The sequence below is a fragment of the Microtus pennsylvanicus genome, chromosome X, assembly GCF_037038515.1.
Source record: "Microtus pennsylvanicus isolate mMicPen1 chromosome X, mMicPen1.hap1, whole genome shotgun sequence".
Classification (NCBI taxonomy): Eukaryota; Metazoa; Chordata; class Mammalia; order Rodentia; family Cricetidae; genus Microtus; species Microtus pennsylvanicus.
Window position 1 is genome coordinate 134,681,286 of NC_134601.1, and position 26,142 is coordinate 134,707,427.

General features: G+C 38.1%; 1 protein-coding gene across 4 annotated transcripts in view; it reads left to right on the top strand.

Annotated features, from left to right (window-relative positions):
• The window catches only part of Sytl5 (synaptotagmin like 5), a 382,433-nt gene extending 358,518 nt beyond the window's left edge, over positions 1-23,915 (top strand). For 2 of the 4 annotated variants that reach the window (XM_075957599.1, XM_075957600.1), the window contains 4 exons: positions 16,101-16,209; positions 17,563-17,698; positions 21,693-21,901; positions 23,239-23,915. In XM_075957599.1, the coding sequence (XP_075813714.1) occupies positions 16,101-16,209; positions 17,563-17,698; positions 21,693-21,901; positions 23,239-23,381 (597 nt within the window). In that variant the 3' untranslated portion in view covers positions 23,382-23,915. The remainder of the gene's footprint in view (positions 1-16,100; positions 16,210-17,562; positions 17,699-21,692; positions 21,902-23,238) is intronic. The other 2 variants (XM_075957602.1, XM_075957601.1) reach the window with 1 other exon arrangement.
• The last annotated feature ends 2,227 nt before the right edge of the window (positions 23,916-26,142 follow it).

Sequence of the window (26,142 nt, forward strand, 5' to 3'; positions counted from 1 at the left end):
ATTTTGTTTTGACTTTATATATGCTATATAATGTTTATATAGGTTAAGTATTTAGTTTTATTCTTCTGTTAGTAGACACACAATCTTTCCTACACTGTTTATTAAAGATATGGTCCTTTGTCCATGTGTGTTAGTCACTGTTTTATTGCTATGAAGAGACACTTTGACCAAGGCAAAGAGAAAGCATTTAATTTGGAGCTTGCTTACCATTTCAGAGGTTTATTCCATCATCATGACAGAGACCATGGTGCCACACAGGCAGACATGGTGCTAGAGAAGTAGTTGAAAACTACATACTGATCTGCAGAGGGGTGGGGAAAGAGAGAAAGAGGGAGAAGGAGAAAATAGAGAGAGACTGAGCCTGGTATGTGCTTTTGGAACTGTAAAGCCCACCTCTCAATGACACTTTCTCCAACAAAGTCACACCTGCTCCAACAAGGTCATATCTCCTAATCCTATTCAAATAATTTCACTCCTTTGTGACTAAGCGTAGTGACATTTAAGTTGAATTTTAATAAATAAAGACTGCCTGAAGATCTGAGAGTAAAACAGTCCCATTGGTCAGTCTTCTGGACCAGGTTATGGTAACACACCTTTAATCCCAATATCCTCAATGGCACACACCTTTAATCTCAGTAGCCATAATGAGATGCACCTTTAAACCCAGTAGCCGCACTAGTTGCCATAGAAATCAGGTGGTGCATGCATTTAATACCAGTAGTTCATGCCTTTAATCCCAGTCCTAGAGAAAAATATAAGATGGGGCAAAACAGCTCTCAGACAGTCTCATTCTGAGATTCCTGGTGGCAGGATTGCTATTTTCAGACTGAGGTCGAGGTAAGAGCCAGGCTGTTTTACTTTTCAGATCTTCAGGTTGAACCCCAAATTTTTCTCTCTGAGGTTTTATTAATTGTGCTTCAACTAAGTATTCAAATATATGAACCTATGGAGGGTATTCTTTTCCAAACCACTACAGTTCTTTTATTGAAAATCAGTTGACCACAAGGTCCTGTATTTATTTCTGGATTCTTCATCAGGTTCCATATGCATACTTGTCTATTTTTTTATCTCAGTACCATATTGTTTTCATTACTTTTACAAGGGAGCACATATGTGTTTCAGTGTAAAGCTAATAAATATGCATTTGTATATAAATACTGATAGGAAACAATCTTGTTTGGATATATGTTTGGTAATTAAAATTTGGCTATATTTTTGTTTTATTGTTGTGGCTATTATAAAGGGTGATGCTTCTCTGCTTTCTTTCTCAGCCCATTTATCATTTGTATATAGGAGGGCTATTGACTTTTTTTTTAGTTAATCTCGTGCTGGATTGATGAAAGTGTTTATCATCTGTAGGAATTCCCTGGTAGAGATTTTGGGGTTGCTTATGTATACTATCCTAGCATATGCAAATAGCAAAACTTTGACTTCTTCCTTTCCCATTTGTTATCCCCATGATCTCTTCTTGTTGTCTTACTGTTCCAGGTAGAACTTCAAATGCTATACTGAATAGATATGGAGAAAATGGACAGCTTTGTCTTGTTTCTGAGTTTTTAGTGGAATTGCTTTGAATTTTTCTCCATTTGATTTGATGTTGACTGTCAGCTTGCTGTATATTGCTTCTATTATGTTTAGGTATGTTCCTTGTACATCTGGTCTCTCCACAACCTTTGTCATGAAGGGGTGTTGGATTTTGTCAAAGGCTTTTTCGGCATCCAATGAGAAGCTCATATGTTTTTTTTCTTTCAGTTTGCTTATCTGGTGAATTACATTAACAAATTTTCATATGTTAAACCATCCCTGCATCTCTGGAATGAAGAAGCCTACTTGATCATGTTGAAGGAATTTTGGATATGTTATTTTTTGTTTTGTTTTGTTTTTTCAAGACAGGGTTTCTCTGTAGCTTTGAAGCCTATCATGGAACTAGCTCTGTAGACCAGGCTGGCCTCAAACTCACAGAGATCTGCCTCTCTCTGCTTCCTGAGTGCTGGGATTAAAGGAGTGTACCACCACCACCCGTCCCAGATATATTTTTGTATTTGGTTTGCCAGTATTTTAGTGAGTACATTTGCATCATTGTTCATGAGGGAGATTGGTCTGTAATTCTCTTTCTTTGTTTCATCTCTGTATGGTTTGGGTATCAGGTTAATATGGCTTCATAAAAAGAATTTGGTAATGTTCCTTCTGTTTCTATTGTGTGGAACAATTTCAGGAATATTGGTATTAGCTTTTCTTTGAAATTCTGATAAAGTTTATGCTGAAATCATCTGGCCCTGAGGGTTTTTTTGTTTGTTTTGGTTGGGAAACTTTTAATGACTACTTCTATTTCTTTATGAGTTATTTAAATTATTTATTTGGTCTTGATTTAATTTTGGTATGTAGTACCTATCAAGTGCTATAAACTCCTCTGAACACTGATTTCATAGTGTCCCATAAGTTTGAATATGTTGTGGATTCATTTTCATTGAATTCTAAGAAGTGTTTATTTTTTTTATCTATTCTTTGACCCAGTCACTGGTGATTCAGTTGAGAGTTGTTCAATTTCCATGAGTTTGTAGGCTTTCTTTAGTTTGTGTTGTTGTTGTTGAACTTTAATCCACGGGGATGCAATAAGGTACAGGAGGTTATTCCAATTTTTTTCTGTCTGGTGAGATATGATTTGTGACCAAGTATGTGATCAGTTCCATGGTTCCATGAAGGGCTGAGAAGGTATATTCTTTTGTGTTTGGGTGGAATATTCTATAGATACATGTTAAGTTCATTTGAGTAATAGCATCTGCTATTTCCCTTATTGCTTTGTTAAGTTTCTGCCTGGCAGACCTGTCCACTGGAGAAAGTGAAGTGTTGAAGTCTCCCTATATTAATATGTGAGATTTGATGTGTTTACATTTTAATAATGTTTCTTTCACAAACGTGGGTTCCCTTGTATTTGGGACATAGATGTTCAGAATTGAGATTTCATCTTGATGGATTTTTTTCCTTTGATGAATGTGAAATAACCTTCTCTATCTCTTTTGAATGATTTTAGTTTGAAGTCTATATTAGGATAGCTACACTGGCTTGCTTCTTAGGTTCATTTGATTCCAAGATCTTTTCCAAACCTTTTACTCTGAGGTAATTAATGTCTGTCTTTGAAGTTGAGTTGTGTTTCGTATATGCAGCAGAAGGACAGATCCTGTTTTTGATTCCATTCTGTTAGCCTGCATTTTGTATAAGCGTATTGAATCCATTGATATTAAGAGATGTTGATGACAAATGATTAATTCCTGTTCATTTCCCTCAGTTTGTGTTTTCTTTATTATTTCTACTTCAATTTTCAAGTCTTGAACCACTTCCTTCACATGTTTGTTGCTTTATTTTTTTACTTTTGTTAAGGGATTTATTGATTTCTTCCAAATTTTTGTTTGCATTTCCTTGATTTCTTTAATGGAATTTTTTATTTCTTCTTTAAGGACCTCTATTATCTTCATTAAGTTATTTTTAAGGTTGTCTTCTTGTGTTTCAGCTGCATTGGAATATTCAGGTCTTACTGCTGTAGGATCACTGGGTTCTGGTGGTGCCATCTTGTTCTTACAATTGTTACATGTATTCTTACACTGGCATTCACTCATCTGTTCTTCCAAGGGGTATAAGTCATGCCTGTGTCTATGCAATCTGTTCTTCCAACTGGTGTGATTTGTACTTGTCCCTATGTAGTCTCCTGGGGTTGCAGGGGAAGGCTGGTCACGGAGAGGATGTTCAGGTTCATGGGGTTGAGCCACAGAGTGGGTCTTGGAGGAACAGAATCCAATGGTTGGTGGTGGGGTTGGTACAACAGGAAGACAGGTCTCTCACCTGCTTGCAGGCTTGTGGGGACTGCACCAGAATACTGGAGTTCATCCAGAGGTGGGGGGAGGGCCAAGCTGCCTTGCTGGTACTATGATGAGAAGGGGAGGGAAAAAGATATGCCCTGGGATTTAGGGTTTGGATGTTGGGGCAGTTCAGCTAGGAGGTCAGTCACTCACTTGTTCTACTAACTAGAATATGTCGTGCCTATGTCTATGTAGTCTGCTGGGGTTGTAGAGGAGGTGGGCCACAGGAAGATGTCCAAGTGCATGGTGTTGGGTGGTGTAGTGGGTATTGGAAGGACAGAGTCCAGTGGGTGGCAGGGATAGTGGTACAGCCTGAAAACAGGTCTCTTGCCTGTTTGTCAGTTCTTGGTGTCATTCTTAATAAATTTTTCTAACTATTCATAATTGCTCTAATCTACAGTTTTACAGCTACATAAACCAACAACTTGGCATTCAAATATTTGTTTCTGTAAAGTATTTAAGCCTAATTTCTATAATGACAGCTGTCTTTGTACACAAATCAATTTATGTAATATTGAGTTATATAATTACCACTCCAATGTGCCTGCCATTAAGAACCTTAGAGACTAATACAGCTGACTCTCTGTGGATATGAATTGAGCAGAAGAAACATACCATCTTTGTAGAGGTAATCCTGTTCATTGCTGAGGATAATACATTAATTCAATGAGTTAGAAATTGGGTAGTTTAAAACAGCTTCTAAACACTATTGACAGTAACATCTATGTCTAATGCATCCCCACAACACTTACAAAAAGGCCCTGTATGAAACTGAATTAAATCCTATATTTTTCTGAGCAGAAATTGGCTGGATAATGAAAATTATGGTATGGAAGGAACATGTTACCTCAAAACTTCCAAGCCAGAATATCAAATATACCCAAATATATATGTGCAGATTTCAAAATAACCCTACATTTTAGCTGTCTTTGTATATTACTTTGCTATAAAATGCACTGGTTACTTTTTGTCAATTTTGCACAATCTAAGGACATCTGATAAAGGGTACTTCAACTGAGAAATTGTCTCTATCAAATTGGCCTGTAGGCAAGTCTGTGGGACATTTTCTTGAATGATTGATGTGGGAGGGGAGCACATAGGAGCAGTTCCAACCCTGGGCAGGTAGTCATGAGCTGTATAAGAAAGAGGTTGAACAAGCCACAAGGAACAAGCTAATTAGTAACTATCTGCATGGACTCTCCTTCAGTTCCTGCCTCCAGGCTCCTGTTTTTGAGTTCCTTCACTGATTTCTCTTCAGGATGAACTGTAAGGTGAAATAAACCCTTTACTCCCAAAATTGCTTTGGACATGTGGTTTGACACAACACTAAAAACCAAATTAAAACATCATAAGATCTCATTGCTATTATGTTATACTTTTATAATTCTTAAGGTTTGTGTTTATAAAAAACACTAGTATATTTTCCCTTTAGCTGAAAGTCCGCATAGCATCAACGCATCCCGACAATGCATGGTGTGAGTCTGTCCTAATATGTTCTGTACTTGTATGTACAATTTGCACTTATCACTTTTGCTACAATGTATTTCATAACTCTAAAATTTCACCTAATATCAAATAGGACTTCTTCGATTAACTATGACAGTATAGTAAACTAATGGAAACCTTCCAAGCTTTAAACAAAAATCTGGGATTGCTGTTTCTCATAATTCTCTGTATTGAATGAGCTCATCAAGACAGTTCTCAGTCAAGGTGTTGGAGAGCTGCAGCCAGAGAGTTGACTAAATCTGACAGTGCTGAAGAACTGACTGAATTGGATGTTTAGGTTAGCTTACTTCCATATCCCATCCTTGGTGTTGCTATATTCTGGCTGATACAATGAGGTCTGCAAACTAGATCAGGTATTTGTCTCTTCAACATGTGGGCTGAAACTCTCACAATGGGGGGTCTAAGAGAGCGTATTCTATAAATACCCATTCCAAGAAGGGAAATAGAAAGAAGCTGTCAACCTTTAGACATGAGCCCAGAAACAAATATATTGCCACCTCTGTCATGTTCCAATAACCAAAGTAAAGCAACAGCTACTCAGTCTTAGAGAAGATGAATAGCCTGTCATAGTATCAAAACAGTAAAGACTATTTTAATCAACTGTAGTGTAAAATTTTTCAATTATGAAATATAAACTAAAATTGCTGCATTTTTTGGGTTTTGGTAGAATTGGGGATCAAATCCCTAAGTGCCATGTATTCTGAGCAAAGATCTACTATTAGGTCCTACCTTCAGCACTACTAAAAACTATAGAACAATAAGAAAAGTCTTTGAAACATACCTTATTTGAAAAGAACAAAGTATTACATGGTGTATTTTAGCTTATAATATTATCTGTGCAAATTAGTCAAATATTACCAGTATATGTGTGTTGACGGGGGGAGGTGTATCTGTGTATATCTCTGTGTGTTAAGTTTTCAAGAGTCTCTAGCTTTACTATGTGAAAGTTTGGCTTCAGAGCACCTTCCATCTACTTTCTCAGAGAACTGAGGAGCACAGTTCTCCTTGATTCAGTGTGCAGAAGTCAACTCTCTCTTACTCTTTCTCTCTCTTCCCCTCTACCTCCTTCCCTCCCCACTCGAATTCTATTTGATCTTAATAATAAAACCCAGAGACAGATATATTGGTTAAGCTAAAGATCAGAGAAGCAGAGAGGCCAGCCACTAGAGAGTTCTTTTATCACTACCAATGCTCAGACCCAAGGGACGAGCCTGTTCTCAGGCATCATCCCCAGACTGAATCTGTCTCTACCAAACCTCAGACTACCTTGAGTTTCTGTCTCCTTCAACCTTAGATTCCTCTCTCCACCCAGCCATATCACTCCTGTCTCCACCTCTCTAGTGCTGGAATTAAATCTGTGTGATCCCAAGAGCTGGGATCACCTTTGTATGAGCACTGTTTCTCTTTAAAACAGATTTAATATTGTATAGCCCAGGGTGGTTTTGAACTCAAAGAGATCCATCTGCCTCTGTCTCCCAAGTACTGGTATTAAAGGTGTGTGTCACTACTCCCCAGCCTCCAGTGGCTTAGCTTTGCACACTGATCTTTAGGCAAGCTTTATTTGTTAAAAAGTAAACAAAGTATTTCTCCTTTTTGTCTAAAATAAAACAGCTATAATTAATATTAGAAAAACTAAATATAATAAATACAGTAACTATATATGCAGGCAATAAATGCATCAACAATGTCTAATCCATTTGCATTTGACAAATTCAGAAAAAAATACTCCATTATTTATCCTTTTTTGGTGAGTCCAAAGTGTTGTATATAATTCACTTTCTATTTTAACTTACATTACCAATTCAAAATTATCTTTTTATGTCTCTCAACCTTATATACTTTACATTTCCATAGTGAATTTCTTTTTTGAATCTGGTAAACAAGGAAAACTGTAGCTATAACTACCTAATCTTCACCTACCCACCCCCGAGATCTGAGAAGGAAATAATATTAACTGAGTAAGCATGAAGAGTGAGCAAGTGACTTCTAAAAATGGGAGAAATGACAAAAATAGCTTGCTGCCAGGATAGTCACCCTTCTCTGGAAGGACAATCAAAGCTTCTCTGCAATTATGGGGCATCCATATTTGGCCTATAAGCCTGGAATATTCAACAGACTTTACAGAGAAGCAGGATTTTTTTTTTTAAAAAAGGACTATCCCACTTGTCTTAGCAAGGTTTGGCAGCCACTCTCTTTTGTGTCCTGTTTATCAAATAAGAACAGTATATTGTCAACAGTCGAGGCAAGGGCATTTTCTTGTCCAGTGGCTTACTTTTGCCACAAAGAAAGCAAAATTCATGTGGATTTTGTTCAATGCCCATTATCTTCTCTGAAGTTGATTGGTGCTGTCAGGAACAGACATGTCTCATTATCATATAAAAGAACCTATGTTATTAAAACATCTTAAATACCATTTTCTGTAGATCTCTGAAGTATTTGAGAACACCCTGTCTATTTAAAATATATCTGTTTGACCTTGAAAACATACCCAATATGACTACAAGTTTGATTATAACAGGTAATTAACTACTAATCTACGTTTCTTTATTATCCTAAATAGTTGGTAATAATAATTTTCAAGAACTAGAAATTTGCATTGCATTGTTAATTGATCTGTATAGGTATAATACCTTGAACAAGAGTAGAAATGTATGTAGAGCATGCTCTAACGAAATTAATCTCAAATTTGTATCAATATACAAAATTTGCATATAATATATAAAAGTCCAATTTAAAGTAAGATATTTAAAACTAGTAGTTGCTTTTTAAAAAGTAGACTCAGTAATCAATCTTTTTATCTTATATCATATAGATATGATATTCCTTTTAGAGTAGATTCAATAACCTACCCTTTTATCCTATCATATCTATAACCCCTATTCTCTTTTCAAAACAAGAACCCTGAATGTTTAGCTTTTTTTCTGACCATTACCAATAACAACTTGTAACCGATCTCCCTAAACAATGACAAATATTCATAACATTCCCACCAGCAATGGATGAGTGTACCCCTTTCTCCACAACCTCTCCAGCAAAGGCTATCATTGGTGTTTTTCATTTTAGCCATCTGACAGGTATAAAATGGTATCTTAAAGTTGTCTTGATTTGCATTTCCCTGATCGCTAAGGAAGTTGAGCATGACCTTAAGTGTCTTTTGGTCATTTGAAGTTCTTCTGTTGAGAATTCTCTGTTCAGCTCAATGCCCCATTTTATAATTGGGTTGATTAGCCTTTCACAGTCTAGTTTCTTGAGTTCTTTATATATTTTGGAGATCAGACCTTTGTCAGTTGCGGGGTTGCCTTTTTGTCTTAGTGACACTGTCCTTTTCTTTACAGAAGCTTCTCAGTCTCAGGAGGTCCCATTTATTCAAAGAGGCCCTTAATGTCTGTGCTGCTGGGGTTATACGTAGGAAGTGGTCTCCTGTGTCCATGTGTTGTAGAGTACTTCCCACTTTCTCTTCTATCAGGTTCAGTGTGTTCGGACTGATATTGAGGTCCTTAATCCATTTGGACTTGAGTTTTGTGCATGGTGATAGATATGGATCTATTTTCATTCTTCTACAGATTGACATCCAGTTTTGCCAGCACAATTTGTTGAAGATGCTCTCTTTTTTCCATTGTATACTTTTAGATCCTTTATCGAAAATCAGGTGTTCATAGGTTTGTGGGTTAAAGTCAGGGTCTTCTATTCGATTCCATTGGTCGACTTCTCTGTTTTTTATGCCAATACCAAGCTGTTTTCAATACTGTAGCTCTGTAATAGAGTTTGCAGTCAGGGATAGTAATGCCTCCAGACAATCCTTTATTGTATAAGATTGTTTTGGCTATCCTGGGTTTTTTGTTTTTCCATATAAAGTTGATTATTGTCTTCTCCAGATCTGTGAAGAATTTTGATGGGATTTTGATGGGGATTGCATTGAATTTATAGATTGCTTTTGGTAGAATTGCCATTTTTACTATGTTGATCCTCCCAATCCAAGAGCAAGGGAGATCCTTCCATTTTCTGGTGTCCTCTTCAATTTCTTTCTTTAAAGACTTAAAGTTCTTGTCAAATAGATCTTTCACTACCTTGGTCAGAGTTACCCCAAGATATTTTATGCTTTTTGTGGCTATCGTGAAAGGTGATGCTTCTCTGATTTCCCTCTCTGCTTCCTTATACTTAGTGTATAGGAAGGCAACTGATTTTTTGGAGTTGATCTTGTATCCTGCCACATTACTAAAGGTGTTCATTAGCTGTAGGAGTTTTTTGGTAGAGTTTTTGTGGTCGCTTATGTATACTATCATATCATCTGCAAATAACGAAAGCTTAACTTCTTCCTTTCCAATGCGAATCCCCTTGATCCCCTTATGTTGTCTTATTGCTATTGCTAGAACTTCAAGCACTATATTGAAGAGGTGTGGAGAGAGTGGACATCCTTGTCGTGTTCCTGATTTTAGTGGGATGGCTTTGAATTTTTCTCCATTTAATTTAATGTTAGCTGTCAGCTTGCTGTAAATAGCTTTTATTATATTTAGGTATGACCCTTGAATCCCTAATCTCTCCAAGACCTTTATCATAGAGGGGTGTTGAATTTTGTCGAATGATTTTTCAGCATCTAATGAAATGATCATATGGTTTTTTTCTTTCAGTTTATTTATATGGTGGATCACATTGATAGATTTGCGTATGTTGAACCAGCCCTGCATCTCTGGGATGAAGCCTACTTGATCATAACGGATAATTTTTCTAATGTGTTCTTGGATTCGGTTTTCCAGTATTTTATTGAGAATTTTTGCGTCGATATTCATGAGTGAGATAGGCCTGTAATTCTCTTTCTTGGTTGGGTCTTTGTGTGGTTTTGGTATCAGGGTAAGTGTAGCTTCATAAAAGAAATTTGGCAATGACTCTTCTGTTTCTATATTGTGAAATACATTAAGGAGTATAGGTATTAGTTCCTCTTGGAAGTTCTGGTAGAATTCTGCATTGAAACCATCTAGTCCTGGGCTTTTTTTCGAAGGGAGATTTTTGATAACCATTTCTAATTCTTCGCGACTAACAGGTTTATTTAGATCATTCACCTGGTCTTGGTTTAGCTTTGGTATATGGTACTTATTTAAAAAAAATGTCCATTTCTTTCGTAATTTCCAGTTTTGTGGCATACAGGCTTTTGTAGTAAGATCTAATGATTCTCTGAATTTCCTCTGGGTCTGTGGTTATGTCCCCCTTTTCATTTCTGATCTTATGTATTTGCGTGTTCTCTCTCTGTCATTTAATTAGTTTGGATAGGGGTTTGTCGATCTTGTTGATTTCCTCTAAGAACCAACTTTTTGTGTCATTGATTCTCTGGACTGTTTTCTGTGTTTCTATTTTGTTGATTTCTGCCCTCAGTTTTATTTTTTCCAGTCTTCTACTTCTCCTGGAGGCGTCTGCTTCTTTTTTTCTAGAGCTTTCAGGTGTGTTGTTAAGTCCCCAATGTATGCATTCTCCGTTTTCTTTAAGTGGGCACTTAGTGCTATGAACTTTCCTCTTAGCACTGCTTTCATCGTGTCCCATAGGTTTGAGTATGTTGTCTCTTTATTTTCATTAAATTCAAGGAAGACTTTAATTTCTTTCTTAATTTCTTCCTTGACCCAGGTGTGGTTCAGTAGTTGACTGTTCAGTTTCCATGAGTTTGTCGGCTTTCTGTGGGTAGTATTGTTGTTGCCTTCAAACTTTAATCCCTGGTGATCTGATAAGACACAGGTGGACACTGATTTTTTTTTTTGTGTCTGTGGAGGTTTCCTTTGTTTCCGAGTATGTGGTCAATTTTCGAGAAGGTTCCATGAGCTGCAGAGAAGAAGGTATATTCTTTCCTATTTGGGTGGAATGTTCTATAGATGTCTGTTAAGTCCATTTGCTTCATTACCTCCAATAATTCTCTTAATTTTCTATTAGGATTCTGTCTGATTGACCTGTCCCTTGGAGAGAGAGGTGTGTTGAAGTCTCCTACTACTAGTGTGTGTGGTTTAATGTCTGCCTTGAGTTCTAGCAATATTTCTTTTACATTAGTGGGTGCTTTTATATTAGGGGCGTAGATATTCAGGATTGAGACGTCATCCTGATGGATTGTTCCTGTTATGAGTATAAAGTGTCCATCTCGATCTCTTCTGATTGATTTTAGTTTGAAGTCAGTTTTGTTAGAAATTAGTATGGCCACACCTGCTTTTTTCTTAGGACCATTTGCTTGAAACACCTTTTCCCAACCCTTTACTCTGAGTAGATGTCTGTCTTTGTGGTTGAGATGTGTTTCTTGCAAACAGCAGACTGTTGGATCCTGTTTTCGTATCCAGTCTCTTAGCCTGTGCCTTTTTATAGGTGAATTGAGCCCATTAATACTAAGTGATATTAATGACCAGTGGTTGTTTACTCCAGTTATTCTTATTGTTTTTGGTAGTAGAGTTTGTGTGTCTCCCTTCTTTGAGATGTGCTGGTGAAGGGTCGCTAGATGCCTGAGTTATTGTAGGCAGTGTTGGCAATGTTGGATTCCTTGGGTTGCGATTTTCCTTCTATTACTTTCTGTAGGCTGGATTTGTGGCTACGTATTGTTTAAATTTGTTCTTATCCTGGAATGTCTTGTTTTCTCCATTGACAGTGAACGATAGCTTGGCTGGGTATAGTAGTTTGGGTTTGCATCCATGGTCTCTTTGTTTCTGCAGTACATCTATCCAGGACCTTCTGGCTTGCATAGTTTCCATAGAGAAGTCAGGTGTAAGTCTGATCGGTTTACTTTTATAAGTAACTTGCCCTTTTTCCTTAGCAGCTCTTAATATTCTTTCTTTAATCTGTATATTTTGTGTTTTGATTATGGCGAGGAGATGTTTTTCTTTGATCCAGTCTGTTTGGTGTTCTGTATGCTTCTTGAATATTTAAATGAATATCTTTCTTTATGTTGGGAAAGTTTTCTTCCATAATTTTATTAAAAATATTTTCTGGGCCTTTGAGCTGTGACTCTTCTCCTTCTTCTATTCCTATTATTCTTAGGTTTGGTCTTTCTATTGTGTCCCATATTTCCTGATTGTTTTGTGTTGAGAATTTGTTGGCTTTGCTGTTTTCTTTGATCTGTGCGTTTATTTTCTCTATGGTGTCCTCAGAATCTGAGATCCTTCTATCTCTTGTATTCTATTGATTATGCTTCTTTCTGTAGACTCTGCTCGTTGACCTAGATTTTCCATAACCAGGTGGTCCTCAGTTTGTGTTTTTTTCCTTGCCTTCATTTCAGTTTTTAATTCTTGAACTGTTTCCATTACCTGTTTGATCGTTTTTTGTTGGTTTCCCAGGGTATCATGTACTTATTTACTCATTTCTTCAAACTTTTTGTTATACTTCTCATCCAATTCTATAAGGGCATTTTTTACATGTTGTTTAAGGGACTTTATTGCTTTCATAAAGTCAATTTTTTCCACTTCTTCTGTGTTAGGATGTTCAAATACTTCCGTTGTAAGATCATTGGGTTCTGGTGTTTTCATGTTGTTTTTCAGGTTATTGGGTGAATTCTTGCCTTGGCACCTGCCCATCTCTTCCTATTGATCCTATCTAATGGGTTTTTTAAAACCGGATCAGGTTTCCCTGCTGGCCAAGAGTTCCGCTTACGAAATGCCCTCGCTCTGTTTCCTGGTTCCTGCCGCAGGCCAAGAACCCTCTCACCCCTCCGAAGGGTCTTCAGCATCAGGACCATGCTCCTCGTTTGCCAGTGACCTCGCCAACAAAAGGCCTACCTCTTTGATTTAATTGTAGGGGGGCGATCTGCTCTCGTTATTGCGCGCCTGTCCCCACCTCGTGCGTCTGCCTCCTCGCCGGTCCCCGCCGCTTGCATCTCTGTTAATCATTTTGAAGGCAAGACTCTTGGTGCCTTTGAAAGACAAGTAGCTGTTGTGCCCTGTTCTTGTACAACCTGAATGATCGGTGACTATTCTTTTCAGTACCTTCTACTATTTTTCCCAGTAATATATGATAAATTTTTGGTTTGTTCCTAAAACTGAAGGAATGTTAATCTGAGTATTTCATTGCTGTAACAAATTCACTGCTACATTAGCCACATATGGTTTTAATTTTCTCTCTGACCTTCTGGTCCTATATATTTGACCCATCTTGTGCTCTGTTTTACCTGAAAGTTTCAGTCCCTAAAAGCCAGACATTTATCTCCTGAAGAGGTCAATTTGGATGCCAACATTCTGGTGCATCCACAACTGTGTCTACCAGACATCATTGATAATGTCATTATTTCATATTTTTAATTTAGGACTTTCATAATACCCACTTTATGGTTTTTCCAAAATTTTTTGTTCTGTCTTTTATAGCTGTTATATTATCCAGAGCACTATGATTTCTTAAATAGGCATTAATTCTTCAATTGCTCTGAGGAGTTTCCTCCATGATGACTGAAAATTGCTAAACCAGATTTGGCATAGGGGCCTTTTGTAGGCCCCTCAAGGAGTTTCCTGATAGCAAAGGTTTACCTTGAATGTCCTTTGTTGATATACATTCATTAGTCCAATGTCTGTCTTTGCCACACCTTCTACATAATCTGGAAGGGATGGGTGTTTTGTTTGAATTATGCTTAGAAAAAAACATTGTTTCTAGGAACACTCTGTTTACAGTCTCTTTTAAAGTTACCTTGTTTGCCACAATTATAACACTTGACATTTCGATTTTTCCTCAGATATCTGGAAATCACCTCTCCTAGCCATGTATCATCGTGGTCATGAAATTTAATACCAATTATATTTCAAATCCATTCTTCTGAGGGTGCTGATCTTGTCATTAAAAACGTTAATTATCCTTTTGCCTTGAGAATAAGCATTTTTAAAGACCAGAGATTCAATTATTATTATTACAGCTTTAGAATTTATTATCATTCTAGTTACTGCTGATGTTAATATTTGTAAGAAATCAGTGATGGTTTCTTTCGGGCCCTATATGACTTTAGTAAATGACTGAATCTTTTTTTCTCTACTTCTTCAATTCTGTCCCAAGTATTCAAAGATACTGCATTGTAACCCAAAAGTTGGGCACCAGATTTTGCCTGAATTCTATTTGATCTTAATAATAAAATCCCAGAGTCAAATATAGGGGTTAATGCTAAAAATCAGAGAAGTAGAGAGTACAGCCACTGGAGAGTTATTTTACCTCTACCAATGAGGCAATCCTGTCCTTAGACTGCATCTCCAGACTGAACCTGTCTCCACTAAACCTCAGACTGCAACTTTCTCCACCAAACCTCAGACTGCCCTAAGCTCCTGTCTCTTTCAGCCATATCATTCCTGTCTTCATCTCCCTAATGCTGGTATTAAAAGTGTGTGGTCCTAAGAGCTGGGATTATCTTGGCATGAGCTCTGTTTCTCTTTTAGGCAGATTCAATCTTGTGTAGCCCAGAGTAGCCTTGAGTTATCATCAATCCCTCTGCCTATTTTCTGAGTCCTGAAATTAAAGGTGTGTGCCACCACTCCCTGGCCTCCAGTGGCTTAGCTCTGCACTCCAATCTTCAGACAAGCTTTATTTGTTAGAATATCACTATCTCTCTCTGTCTCTCTCTCTCTAAAGAATTTTTTTCATCTATTCATTTTACAACCTCTCTGCAGCCTCCCCCATCCTCCCCTGCCAGTCCTTCTTCCCCATTTCCTACTCCCACTCCCCAATCCCCTCCCTCTTCCATCTCCATCCAGGAAAGAGCATGTTTCCTGAAAATATCAATAAAACATGGCATATCAAGTTGCAATAAGACTAAACAGCTCCCCATTATTAAGAATGGGCAAGATGACCTATTATAAGATGATATAACATCAGCTTTCCCTGAGGCTGTCCATGTATATTAAGTAAAGTACTCACTGTGTATAGGAATCTGTAGTTTGAAGGTGCTTGATCTATCTACAAAGAAAAATTAGGAATTTATTATAAAATGCTCCTAGAAGTCTTAATTGTGTTTTTTTTAAAAAAATAAATCTTGTTATGTTAGACTTGTGTGCATGGAAGTAATTAAGGTACATCATTATTGTAGTTTAAACATTGTACATGATAAGCCTCCCCCACCCCTGCTTTTACTGTATGTTTTTATTGAATGATCTATTCCCCATCACTAGGCAAACATGAATAAAATTAGGTTAAATGTAAAAAAAAGTAAAAGAAAGAAACAGGGTTCCAAAAGTCAGTAAAAGAGTTGGAGACATCTCTTGCTCCCACTGTTAGAAGTCCCCTAAGAGGGCCAAGCTACATAACTGTAACATATATGCAGAGTGTCTATGTCAGTCTCATGGAGGCTACCTAGTTGTTGGTTTAGATTCTGTGAGTCCCTATAAGCCCAGGTTAGTTGATTCTGTGAGTTTTCTTGTAGTGTCCTTGACCCATCAGACTCCTGCATTCCTTTCTCCTCTTCCATCTCTGCAGGATTCCCAAACTCTGCCTAATGTTTGTCTGTAGGTTTCTGCATCTGCCTCCCTCATCTCCTGGGTGACAGCTCTCTGATGACAACTGGGCCCAGCACGGATCTGGTCACAGGAGATGCCCAGTTCAGGCTATTTGTTCACTATTGCTAGGAGTCTTAGCTGGGTCCTCCCCATAGGGGAGTCAGGTCTCCTGATGAAATATTATCTAAGGAAATATGTACTCCCTCTATTACAAATGTGAGAGAAAACATGAAGTATTTGTCTTTCTAAATATTCTGTATTTCATTTAAGAAGATGATGTCCAGTATTCTAACGTCCTTTTCACTTATCTCCCCTTGACAAGGTGGAGTTGGCTCCTGATATTGGCCTTCAATACAAAGGAGAGCTAACGGTTGTCTTACGATACATTCCTCCAGAGGAGAGCCCTATATTCCAAGTAGAACAACCTCAAGGTAGGGTTAAAATCAATACCTCTTATCTGTCACATTGTAGATATTTCGGGTTTGGATGGACTGTGTTACATATGTAGTATAATAAAAATAGGGTTTGGGATCTTTCGAGAGTTAAGAAGTGCATGCTATAACATATGTGGAGAAGAAAAGTACAGGACAAAAATCCATACTTATAAGCCAGCCCTGATAGGGAGATTATTTCCTGTCAGTCCAAGGGATACACAATCTTTCCCCGGGGGGAGAGATGTGTTGTGTGAGGGGATTTCTAGGAAGCTGTTCTATGGACTCATTCACAGCTACTTAGGGAGTCTAAAAAAGAAATATCTGGCATAAAATATAGAAAACAAAGGGGAATCCAGAAGAAATCGATTCAAAATTTTCCTTTTCTTCCTCCTTTTATCAACGTCTCAGGCAGCTTCCTTTTTCTTTCCATTCATGGTCAGCATTTTCAGGGCTTCCCCGTGAAAATAACTCAGCTCTTGGTCTGAGTTTTCTCACATCACTTGTCTGTAGTTCTTTGTGGCGGGTTGAGACCTCATGCTGTTTTCCCATCGAATTTGGCAATGCAATATGGTCAGTCCTGAAAATATACATACAAATAACATTATTCAGATTGAGCAGGTTATAGTTAGGAATAAATATGTATGTACATATATGCATGTAATAACAGCCAATGAAAAAAAAGAGACCATTAATTTGAAAGAGAGCAATGGAAGAATACATTTTGGAGTTTGGAGGGAAGAAAGGAAAGGGGAAATGATAGAATTATAGTATAATCTCTGAAAAAAGAAAAAATTAAAGAGGGTTGTGAGGATTAAATAGGTTTATATATGTAAAGGTGGCAGTCATGTAGTGGTTATTGCTCATGTTTAGTCTATTCCATCAAAATAAATATTAAAAGTGACAAGGTTTTCTCCCAACCACAAAATGTAACTGAATCTAGGTTGCACTCTCTAAACCTGACCCTTCCTGAAGCTGACAATTTATAAAAAGGGGATTGTTGAATAGACCCTTTGGAAGTAAGGTTAATATATCCAAGTCATAGAAATGTCTCTCCTGCAGCTGTGGGACTTGGGTCTGGCCTTCGCAATAGAATAAGATGATGGTGCTGGCAGGATGTTTTCCATTATTCTATTCCTTTAGAATCGTTGCATTTTTCCTTTACAGAAGCTTTGTGTGTGTGTGTGTGTGTGTGTGTGTGTGTGTGTGTGTGTGTGTATACAAACACATACATATGACAAAAAGGCTTGATTGTCAGAAAATGAAGTAGCTCTTTGTAGATGATCTTGGTAAATTATGAAGTAGAATCTCTGATCTCCTCCACTTCCACCTCCTCTCTGCTGGTTCGTGCAGGAAAGAAGACCTTTAAAAAGGGAAAGAAGAAAGAGTCACCTGTCATCTCTGGGGGAATACTTGAAGTGTTCATCAAAGAAGCAAAGAATCTGACAGCAGTCAAATCGGGAGGCACTTCTGATAGCTTCGTGCAGGGGTAATTTTGCTCTAGCTCATTGCCGACGACACTTCCTGGGTGCTGAAAGGAGCTATGATCCAGTAGACAATGGGAGTTGGGAAAGGCCCACGTTCTGCTTATTGCATGCACTTTGGAAAAGCTACCCTTACGTGTTTGCTCTTTCATCTAAAGCAATGTGAGTGTGGGACAGAGTTGCTGCTCTCACTGTGTCTCCAGCAGATTTCTGGAGGGCCACTGTGAGGATCGCTCTCATCCTGACTGCCCAAGGAGATTCCTTTCTAAAAAGAGAAGAAAATATGATTTTCTATGTTACTTTTATTTTTGTTTTGTTATCATTTGGTACACCAACAAAAATACTAAATACTTGCTGGTTTGCTCTGTTGAGGAAAATTGTAAAATGCAGAAAAATTTCAGCATCTTCGCTAAAGAGTGTTTAAGGCAGGCTCCAGGACTACTTGATATACATTTGTTTCCATGTGGAGCAAATGACATTTTCTTGAGGGAATACTACCATTTAAATGAATATTCTTGCTCATTCTAGGCAATCCAAATAGCAAATATCTCTCGTTTCTGACTATTGTAGACTTTTATCGTGTAATTAGAAGAAGCTGGGCTAAAGGAATATTTTTCCATTCATTCAAGCAAACACTCAGATGTATATGTACCACGAATTAGATGCTGATCTTTGAAAAATAGATATGATAGCTGACCTCACAGAGAACCATGAAGTAAAGCCAGTTCCCATGATGCCAAGCCATGGGATGAGTCTTTGAAGCAGAGATGTTGCCTCTTTGAAAAGTGATCCAGGCCTGATAGCAGCGCCTGAAATACTGGTCCTGTGGACCCTGAGTCAGGAAGATCACAAGTTTGTGTCCATCCTGGGACACATGTAGCAGTGCCAGACCAGCAGGGGACAGAGGATGAGATCCTGCTTTTTTGTACAATCTTTTTTTTAAATTTTATTTAACATTTTATTTATTTTATATACTGACCACAGTTCCCCCTTTCTCTTCTCTTCCTTTCACCACCTCCTGCCTACCATCTTACCATCTACCTCCCTACCCTAGCCACTCCTCCTCCGTCTCCATTCAGAAAGGGGTAGGCCTCCCATGGGTGTATTTTCCTACAGGAAATAAGTCATACCTTTATTCTTATATGTTTTAAGTTCAGTAAACCATATATTGACGAGAGTAAGATGACTAGGGTTTCCCCATTGTTGAATTGTGTTCTTTAGCATAAAAGACAAACTGTCTTTGAGTCATACTGCTACAGTCCAAGTTAGGAAGCCCCGCATCCAGTTTAGGACTCTGCTCCTTACTGTCTTGTATGGTAAAAATATTGTCCCTGGCCTGTGGCTCTAATATGCCCTTCCAGGCATGAGTTAATATTGTCTGGAACAGCTTTTACATTCTCTTGTTGAGAATTTATGAAGCACAAATGAAAAAGAACAGTAATTCATTTTATTTTTTAAGCACTAACTTTTCAGTGAATACTTAAATATTAAGCCAATTTAAAAATTATCCAAGGTGTTGGAGAAATGGTTCAGTAGTAAAGAGCACTGGCTGCTCTTGTAGAGGACACAAGTTCAATTCCCAACACTCACATGGCAGCTCACAGCCATCTCTAACTCCAGATTCAGGAGATCTGATGCTATCTTCTGGTCTTCATAGGCATTGCTTGCACATGGTACATAGACATACATGTAGGGAAAACACTCATATACATAAAAATAAATACCCTTAAAGAAAAAACTGATATATAATTTCAAAGAGCCAGAGAGCAAGCAAGAACAGATACATAGGTAATGTTATAAAATATGTAAATTACATAATTTCATATTCTCTATTTATGAACTGAAATATTTGTGACTTAAGAAAGACATTAGGGCCCACAAGATGGTTCGGCAAATAATGGGAAATGGGCCTGCCACCAAACCTAATAAACCAATTTTGATAGCTGGAATCCTCTTGGTAAAAAACGTGATAACTGACTCTCCCAGGTTAACCTTTGTCTTCCACATCTATGTCATGGCATGCTCCCATACACATTTATGCAATTCAAAATAAATATTAAAAAAAATTAAAAACCACTTTCTCTTACATTGAAACGGTGATTGAAGGTAACTTATCTAGGATAGATGTGGAAATATGATGCTTATCAGGGACAAAGGAGTTTTTCTATATCATTATCGTATCTTCTCCATGGACCAGGATACCTAGTTATACAGAGTTCAGCCATCCTATGCAAATCCAAGCTTATAGGGAGCTTCCTGTAACTTTTTCATAGAGGTACTTGTATATTTATTGACCAGAACCTAGGTCTGTAGCTATGTGAGTTACAAGACAGCTTTATGGTCTTTATTCTGGGGAAACATATGCTCAAATTTAGAACCAAGGTTTTTTTTTAATGATGGAGACAAAAATTGAAATAAGATAAAATGTAAGATGGTAACAATAAAAACTAGGAATTTTAAAGGAGAATAAGTGTAGAATGGAGATTGAGAAATAACAGTGTTCGCTGATTAATTTATTAATTTTTTCCCTCTTTGGTGGTAGTGCCAGGATCAAACTCAGGTCCTTGCTCAGCAAGCACTTTGTCATTGTCCTACTTACTCATGCTGACCAATATAGTAAATGAAATACAACATGACTCAATTATCTTCTTTATCCCTGGGTCATTTACTTGTATTTTTCAAAATTGTTTTATGTACTGATTCCATCTACACTCATTTTCTTCCCCAAACCATGTGTTTTGAAGGCACAAAGGTTTTTGAGACTTAGAGTTTGAACACAGTAGAGAAGACCTAGGGCACAGGTGGTCTATCAGAGAAGGGCTTCCAGGAAACATCAGTGAAAGAGTGTAGACCACGAAACAAAAAACAGAGGGAAGCAGTTTTAAAAGTTATGTTAATGAAGATCTTCTCCCAGTAAGTGGGTTGCCTTTTTGTCTTAGTGACAGTGTCCTTTGCTTTACAGAAGCTTCTCAGTCTCAGGAGGTTCCATTTGTTCAATGAGGCCCTTAATGTCTGTGCTGCTGGGGTTATACGTAGGAAGTGGTCTCCTGTGCCCATGTGTTGTGGAGTACTTCCCACACTCTCTTCTATCAGGTTCAGTGTGTTCGGACTGATATTGAGGTCTACTGAGAACTCAAGAACAATGGCAGTGGGTTTTTGATCCTACTGCATGTACTGGCTTTGGGGGAGCCTAAGCAGTTTGGATGCTCACCTTACTAGACCTGGCTAGAGGTGGGAGGTCCTTGGGCTTCCCACAGGTCAGGGAACCCTGATTTCTCTTCCAGCTGATGAGGGAGGGGGACTTGATCGGGGAGGGGGAGAGAAATGGGAGGCGGTGGCGGGGAGGAGGCAGAAATCCTTAAATAAATTAATTAATTAAAAAAAGTTATGTTAATGGAAAGGTTATCGCTGTAGGGTTCAGTTCCACTGGGAAAGAAAGCAGCAAGAACTCCATGTAATGTTCTTTAGGAGTATCCCTTGACGAACTGCAGAACTCATTGGCCTTTTCTAAGACCCACTACTTGGGAATCACCCTTCAAGCCTTCAGTCCTCAGTAACTCTAGGTACTCTGAACATGAGGGAGTAAACTCATACAGAAGTAGATAATCTGTAACACATAGGATTTGGGGTAAGAAGCTGAAAACATTCGAGGAACTATCCACCTTAGCTACAAATCAGTTTACAGATACATACAAACAAACAAGAACATACAAAGTCAAACAATAGTGGCTACCACCAGGGGTCTTTTCTTTACCAGATGGAGAACCAAATATTTGGAAGGGTTTGAAAAGACAAAAATTATATTCAAAAATGGAGGAAGGGCATTTTACTATTGTAAATGTATTTACTAGACATCTCTCCAAATAAGATATCAGGGAGAGAAATCAAGAATGCATATTGTAGTCACATACAGTTACACAGAATTGTAGGAGATCCAAATGACAACTCAAAGGTTGCGTTTTTACTTTCCCACCAATGTAACTGTGTTTCCTTCTGCAGCTACCTGCTTCCTGATGATAACAAAGCCACCAAGCACAAAACGGCGGTTGTCAAAAAGAGTATTAACCCTCAGTGGAATCATACATTCATATTCAGCGGCCTGTATCCTCAGGATATAAAGAATGTTTGCCTAGAACTCACCATCTGGGACAAGGAAGCCTTTTCCAGCAACATCTTTCTAGGAGGTGTTCGTTTAAATTCTGGAAGCGGTAAGGAATTGAGAGATCTAGAGCTGGTGTATGACTGGGCATGGGCAACAGTGATTACTCCAGGTGTGATGTGCTGTAGATTTTTATGTAGTGTGAGCTACAACTAGCTCCTGAAATAGCCCAGGTGCCTCATTCTTTTAGATGGAGATCTGATCACTGTTAAAATGTGTTTCTGTAGCAACTTTGTATTCTTAGGCTTAAAGTTGAAGAAATGTTATATTTGATCCTTTCATAGAAAAATCTTCAATACATTCATGTAAGGGAATTTCAAGTACTTTTTTGGGTCTTCAGGTTTTGCTTCAATGAAAATCAAGACAGGAGAGGAAGGCCTCATAAGGTTGTCTTTACTTCATCTTCCTTTCACTTCTGTCTAGTACTTCAACAATGATCAAGCAATGTGTTCTTAGTTTGCTTTCTATTGCTATGATAAAGATAACAATGAGAAGCAACTTGGGGAAAAAAGGTTTATTTCACTTTAGTGCCTACTTCATCATGAAGGTGAATCAGGGTAGGAAGTCAAGGTAGGAACATTGAAGCAGAACTGAAGCAGAACCACAGAGGAATCCTGCTTACTTGATTGCTAAGCCTGATATTTTTAATATAAGCCAGGACCACCTGCCTAAGGGTGGCACTTGCCCCCCAGTGAGCTGTTTCCTCCCACATCAATCAACAATCAAGAAACTGCCCCCACAGACTTGTCCACAGGCCAGTCAGATGGATACATTCTTGATGACCTGAGTGTGTCACGTTGATAGGATACTAAACACAGAATGAAAACAAATAACTCACGTCATAAAATATAACAAGGTGTGAACTAGGTAGGGAGACATCCCGGTGGTCAAATGCTTTAACACTGGAAGTGTACATGAACTAACACTGGAAGACCCCAAGTCTCTTTACCCCATATCTTAGGCCAGCCATATGCCATGTCAACATTTTGGTTGAGAAAGTCCCCATTTATATGCCACTTTTTTTTTATAAATTAAGGAGATCAGGGAATACATATGTCAGTAAAATTGAAACCTCCAGGGTCAGAGAGTAGCGGTGTTTGAAATAGAGATCTTCATATCTCAGGGCATCCTGTGAACTCACATTGACTTGGTTTTGATGAGTTGGTTCTATCAAAGTCAGGAGAATATGAGTCACCAGGGGCCACTCTGGTTCCTCTGTTCAACCTAAACAGAAGGAAATAATGCAGGCTTCAAAAGACTGACTCGTTTTAACACCTCTCACTAGATATGGGAACCCACTAGATATGGGCCCTCAGAGATTGTTACTTGCCTTGTAGAAGCTCCAGCCCCTGTGTGAAATGTTGTGCCCCTTTTTCTCTTCTTCAGGTGTCAGTCATGGGAAGAATGTGTACTGGATGGACTCTCGAGGAGAGGAACAACGCCTTTGGCAAAGGATGATTGACAGCCCTGGGGTATCTGTAGAGGGCATTCTCATGCTGCGATCCAGCATGGCAAAATGGAGGCTCTGAAGGGATCAGTTCTCCAAGAACTACATCTCTGGTTGCCTACTGTTTTCTCTAAGCAAACACTGGGCCCTTGAATTATGTTGCCCTGTTATTTCCCACTTCTTAGGACATGAGAGGAGATATGTCAGTGTTGTGAACATCTAGGATCTTGCTGATTGTCTGAAAAGCATATCCTTCTATATGTTCCCCCACTCAGGTTTCCCTGATTAGACGATAGGAAGTGGACCCCACCATCTTGCCAACAAGCAGACTGTGCAATGGCTCTTGGGCTTTATACTGACCGCAATGACAAGAGCTTACTGGAAAATATTGCTGGGCTCCTCAACCCTTTTCCAACCAAGTTACTTAAGTTTTCTTCAGTTTGAGAAAAGAAGGAAACACCAAGAAGGTAGATTGCTTGGAGACTAACAAAGAGAGAGATCTTTGTCTTCTCAGCAGATTGCCTGTAATGCAAAGAAGACATGCTAGGGGTGGTTTGGGAGAAGTCAGGCTCCTTTTGAAAGTGAAGAGAGCTCCATGATTATACACACTCACACTAAAAAAAAAAGAAAAAACAAAAAAAAAAACAAAATAAAAAAACAGGCACAAACTGGTATGTGTGTAGAGAAATTAGAATGTAGGACCATCTTGTTGATAAACTAGCAATTAGAGAACTCTGTTACAAAAATTATTTCATCAAATATTAAAAGCCATTAAGTATAAGGAAATAAGAAATAAGCAATTAATTCTTATCTTTACATTTTGTTTACTGGTGAGACTAGTTAAGTGAAAAGGGAGATACTCCACTGTTTGCTGTGCTGCTATAGGAAAGAGCTAGGAACTCCATGTTCTCTCTTTCATTTTCTCTTTACCCAATTAATTACTGCTTTCTTAAGCTATTACAATGACAAGTAACAAACCACCCCAAAAATCAATGACTTAAAATGAAAATCAATTTTTGGGGTGTCTATGAAGGTTGGCTAGGAGAACTCTGCTTTTTCCTTATAAGCCCAAGGGTCTAAATCAGGTACTTATTTCTCAATCCTCATTAGACCAAAAGAATAGCCCGAGTATGGTGATAGCAGAGGTGTACTTGGATAAGTCCCACTGCTCAAGCACATAAGTGTCTTGTACCTCATTGGTTAAAGGGAAGCCATATTGCTAATACCAAAATCAATAGAAAAGGATTTATGCCTTGCCCAATGACAAGAGTGAAGGTTCAAGAAAGGATGGTGAAAGAGAGACAAGTAGTTGAATGTACTCTGCGTCTTGTCATTTATGTGCCTAAGCTACCAAAATTAAAAGCAAAGTCAGGTAAATCCAGAAGGGATGCCAAGTCTGGTTCTTTATTTTGTGGGTTACAACCTTGCAGTCCAGAGAACTGAAATAATTTGTCTAAGGTCGTGTAGAGGCTGTGACTGAATCTGGACAGTTCCTAGGCAACTTTGACGTGACTCTATGCTTATCAAGGTGGATAGAAGATGACATGTCAAAGAAAGTAGATCATGGTTTGATTATGTAAGCATAAACATACATGGTCTATGCCAGGTGTGGTGGGTTACACTTGTAATTCCAGCACTTTGAAGGTAGAGGTGGGAGGATCAGGAGTCCAGGGTATGCCTTGGCTACATAGAGAATTTTAAGCTATCCTGGGCTATATAGAGAGACCTTATCTCAGTGGCACCTCATGTACCAAAATATGTATGCTCCAGATGTTATGGAGTCAGATTCAATCCCCCATAGCTCATTTGAATACATGCAAACATGCAAACCCTTTAAAATATAGCAAATGAATTTTAGCAGTAGGACTAAAACCATGTTCAGATTCATTCCCCAGAGTAGTCGCAAGTTTTTAGGTATGTTTTTGAAATTTGAAGACTAATTTAAGAATCTATTTAATATTCTTCATAGTAAGGAAACACACAAACCATTTAAGCATTATTCAAAAAATAGATCATCTGTAGAAAACTTCACCTATCATAGCTCAATAAATACAGTACTTCTTAAGAATTTACACACCATTATTCTGTCCTTCTCAAAAGCAGGAAAAACCTATATGCTTGGTACTATTTCCTGGATCATGAATAATAAAAACCCAGAGACAGATATTGGGGTGCAAGGTGAAGATCAGAAGGTAAAAATAAGCCACTGGAAGCCAGACAGTGGTGTCACACACTTTTAATCTCACGATTTGGAAGACAGAGGCAAATGGATCTCTGTGAGTTCAAGGCCACCCTGGGCTACACAAGATCAATACAGAACCAGATGGTGGTAACTCACACCTTTAATCCCAGCATTAGAGAGGAATATAAGATGGGAGGAGACAGGCTCAGGGCTCAGTCTGCAGTTGCCCAACTTTAGTAGAGGTAAGACTTTTCTAATGGCTTGGTTGTTTTGCTTTTCTGATCTTCAGGCAAGCTTTATTTATTAAATCATAAATAGAACATCAGTATAATTTCCCACATTGGAAAATAAATTGTCTTCAAATGTGATGGGACTCAAACACTATTCAGTGACATTTAGGGGATGTGAGAAGCTGATGACGGTGAAGCCTGTCTCTGGAGTAGATACAACAAAGTAGATTTATTCACTAAGAAAATGTGGCTAAATGATTTTTAAATTTACAACTTAAACTCAAGAAAAGCATGAATCTTCGTGTCAGGTCAAATTCAAAACAATTCTCTGTACAATGGTTTCATGATATCCTGTGTCTAACTGGATATTTCTATAAAACAAACCCCACATATACAAAAAAGATCAGAAACCCACTCTCGTTGCTCCTGGA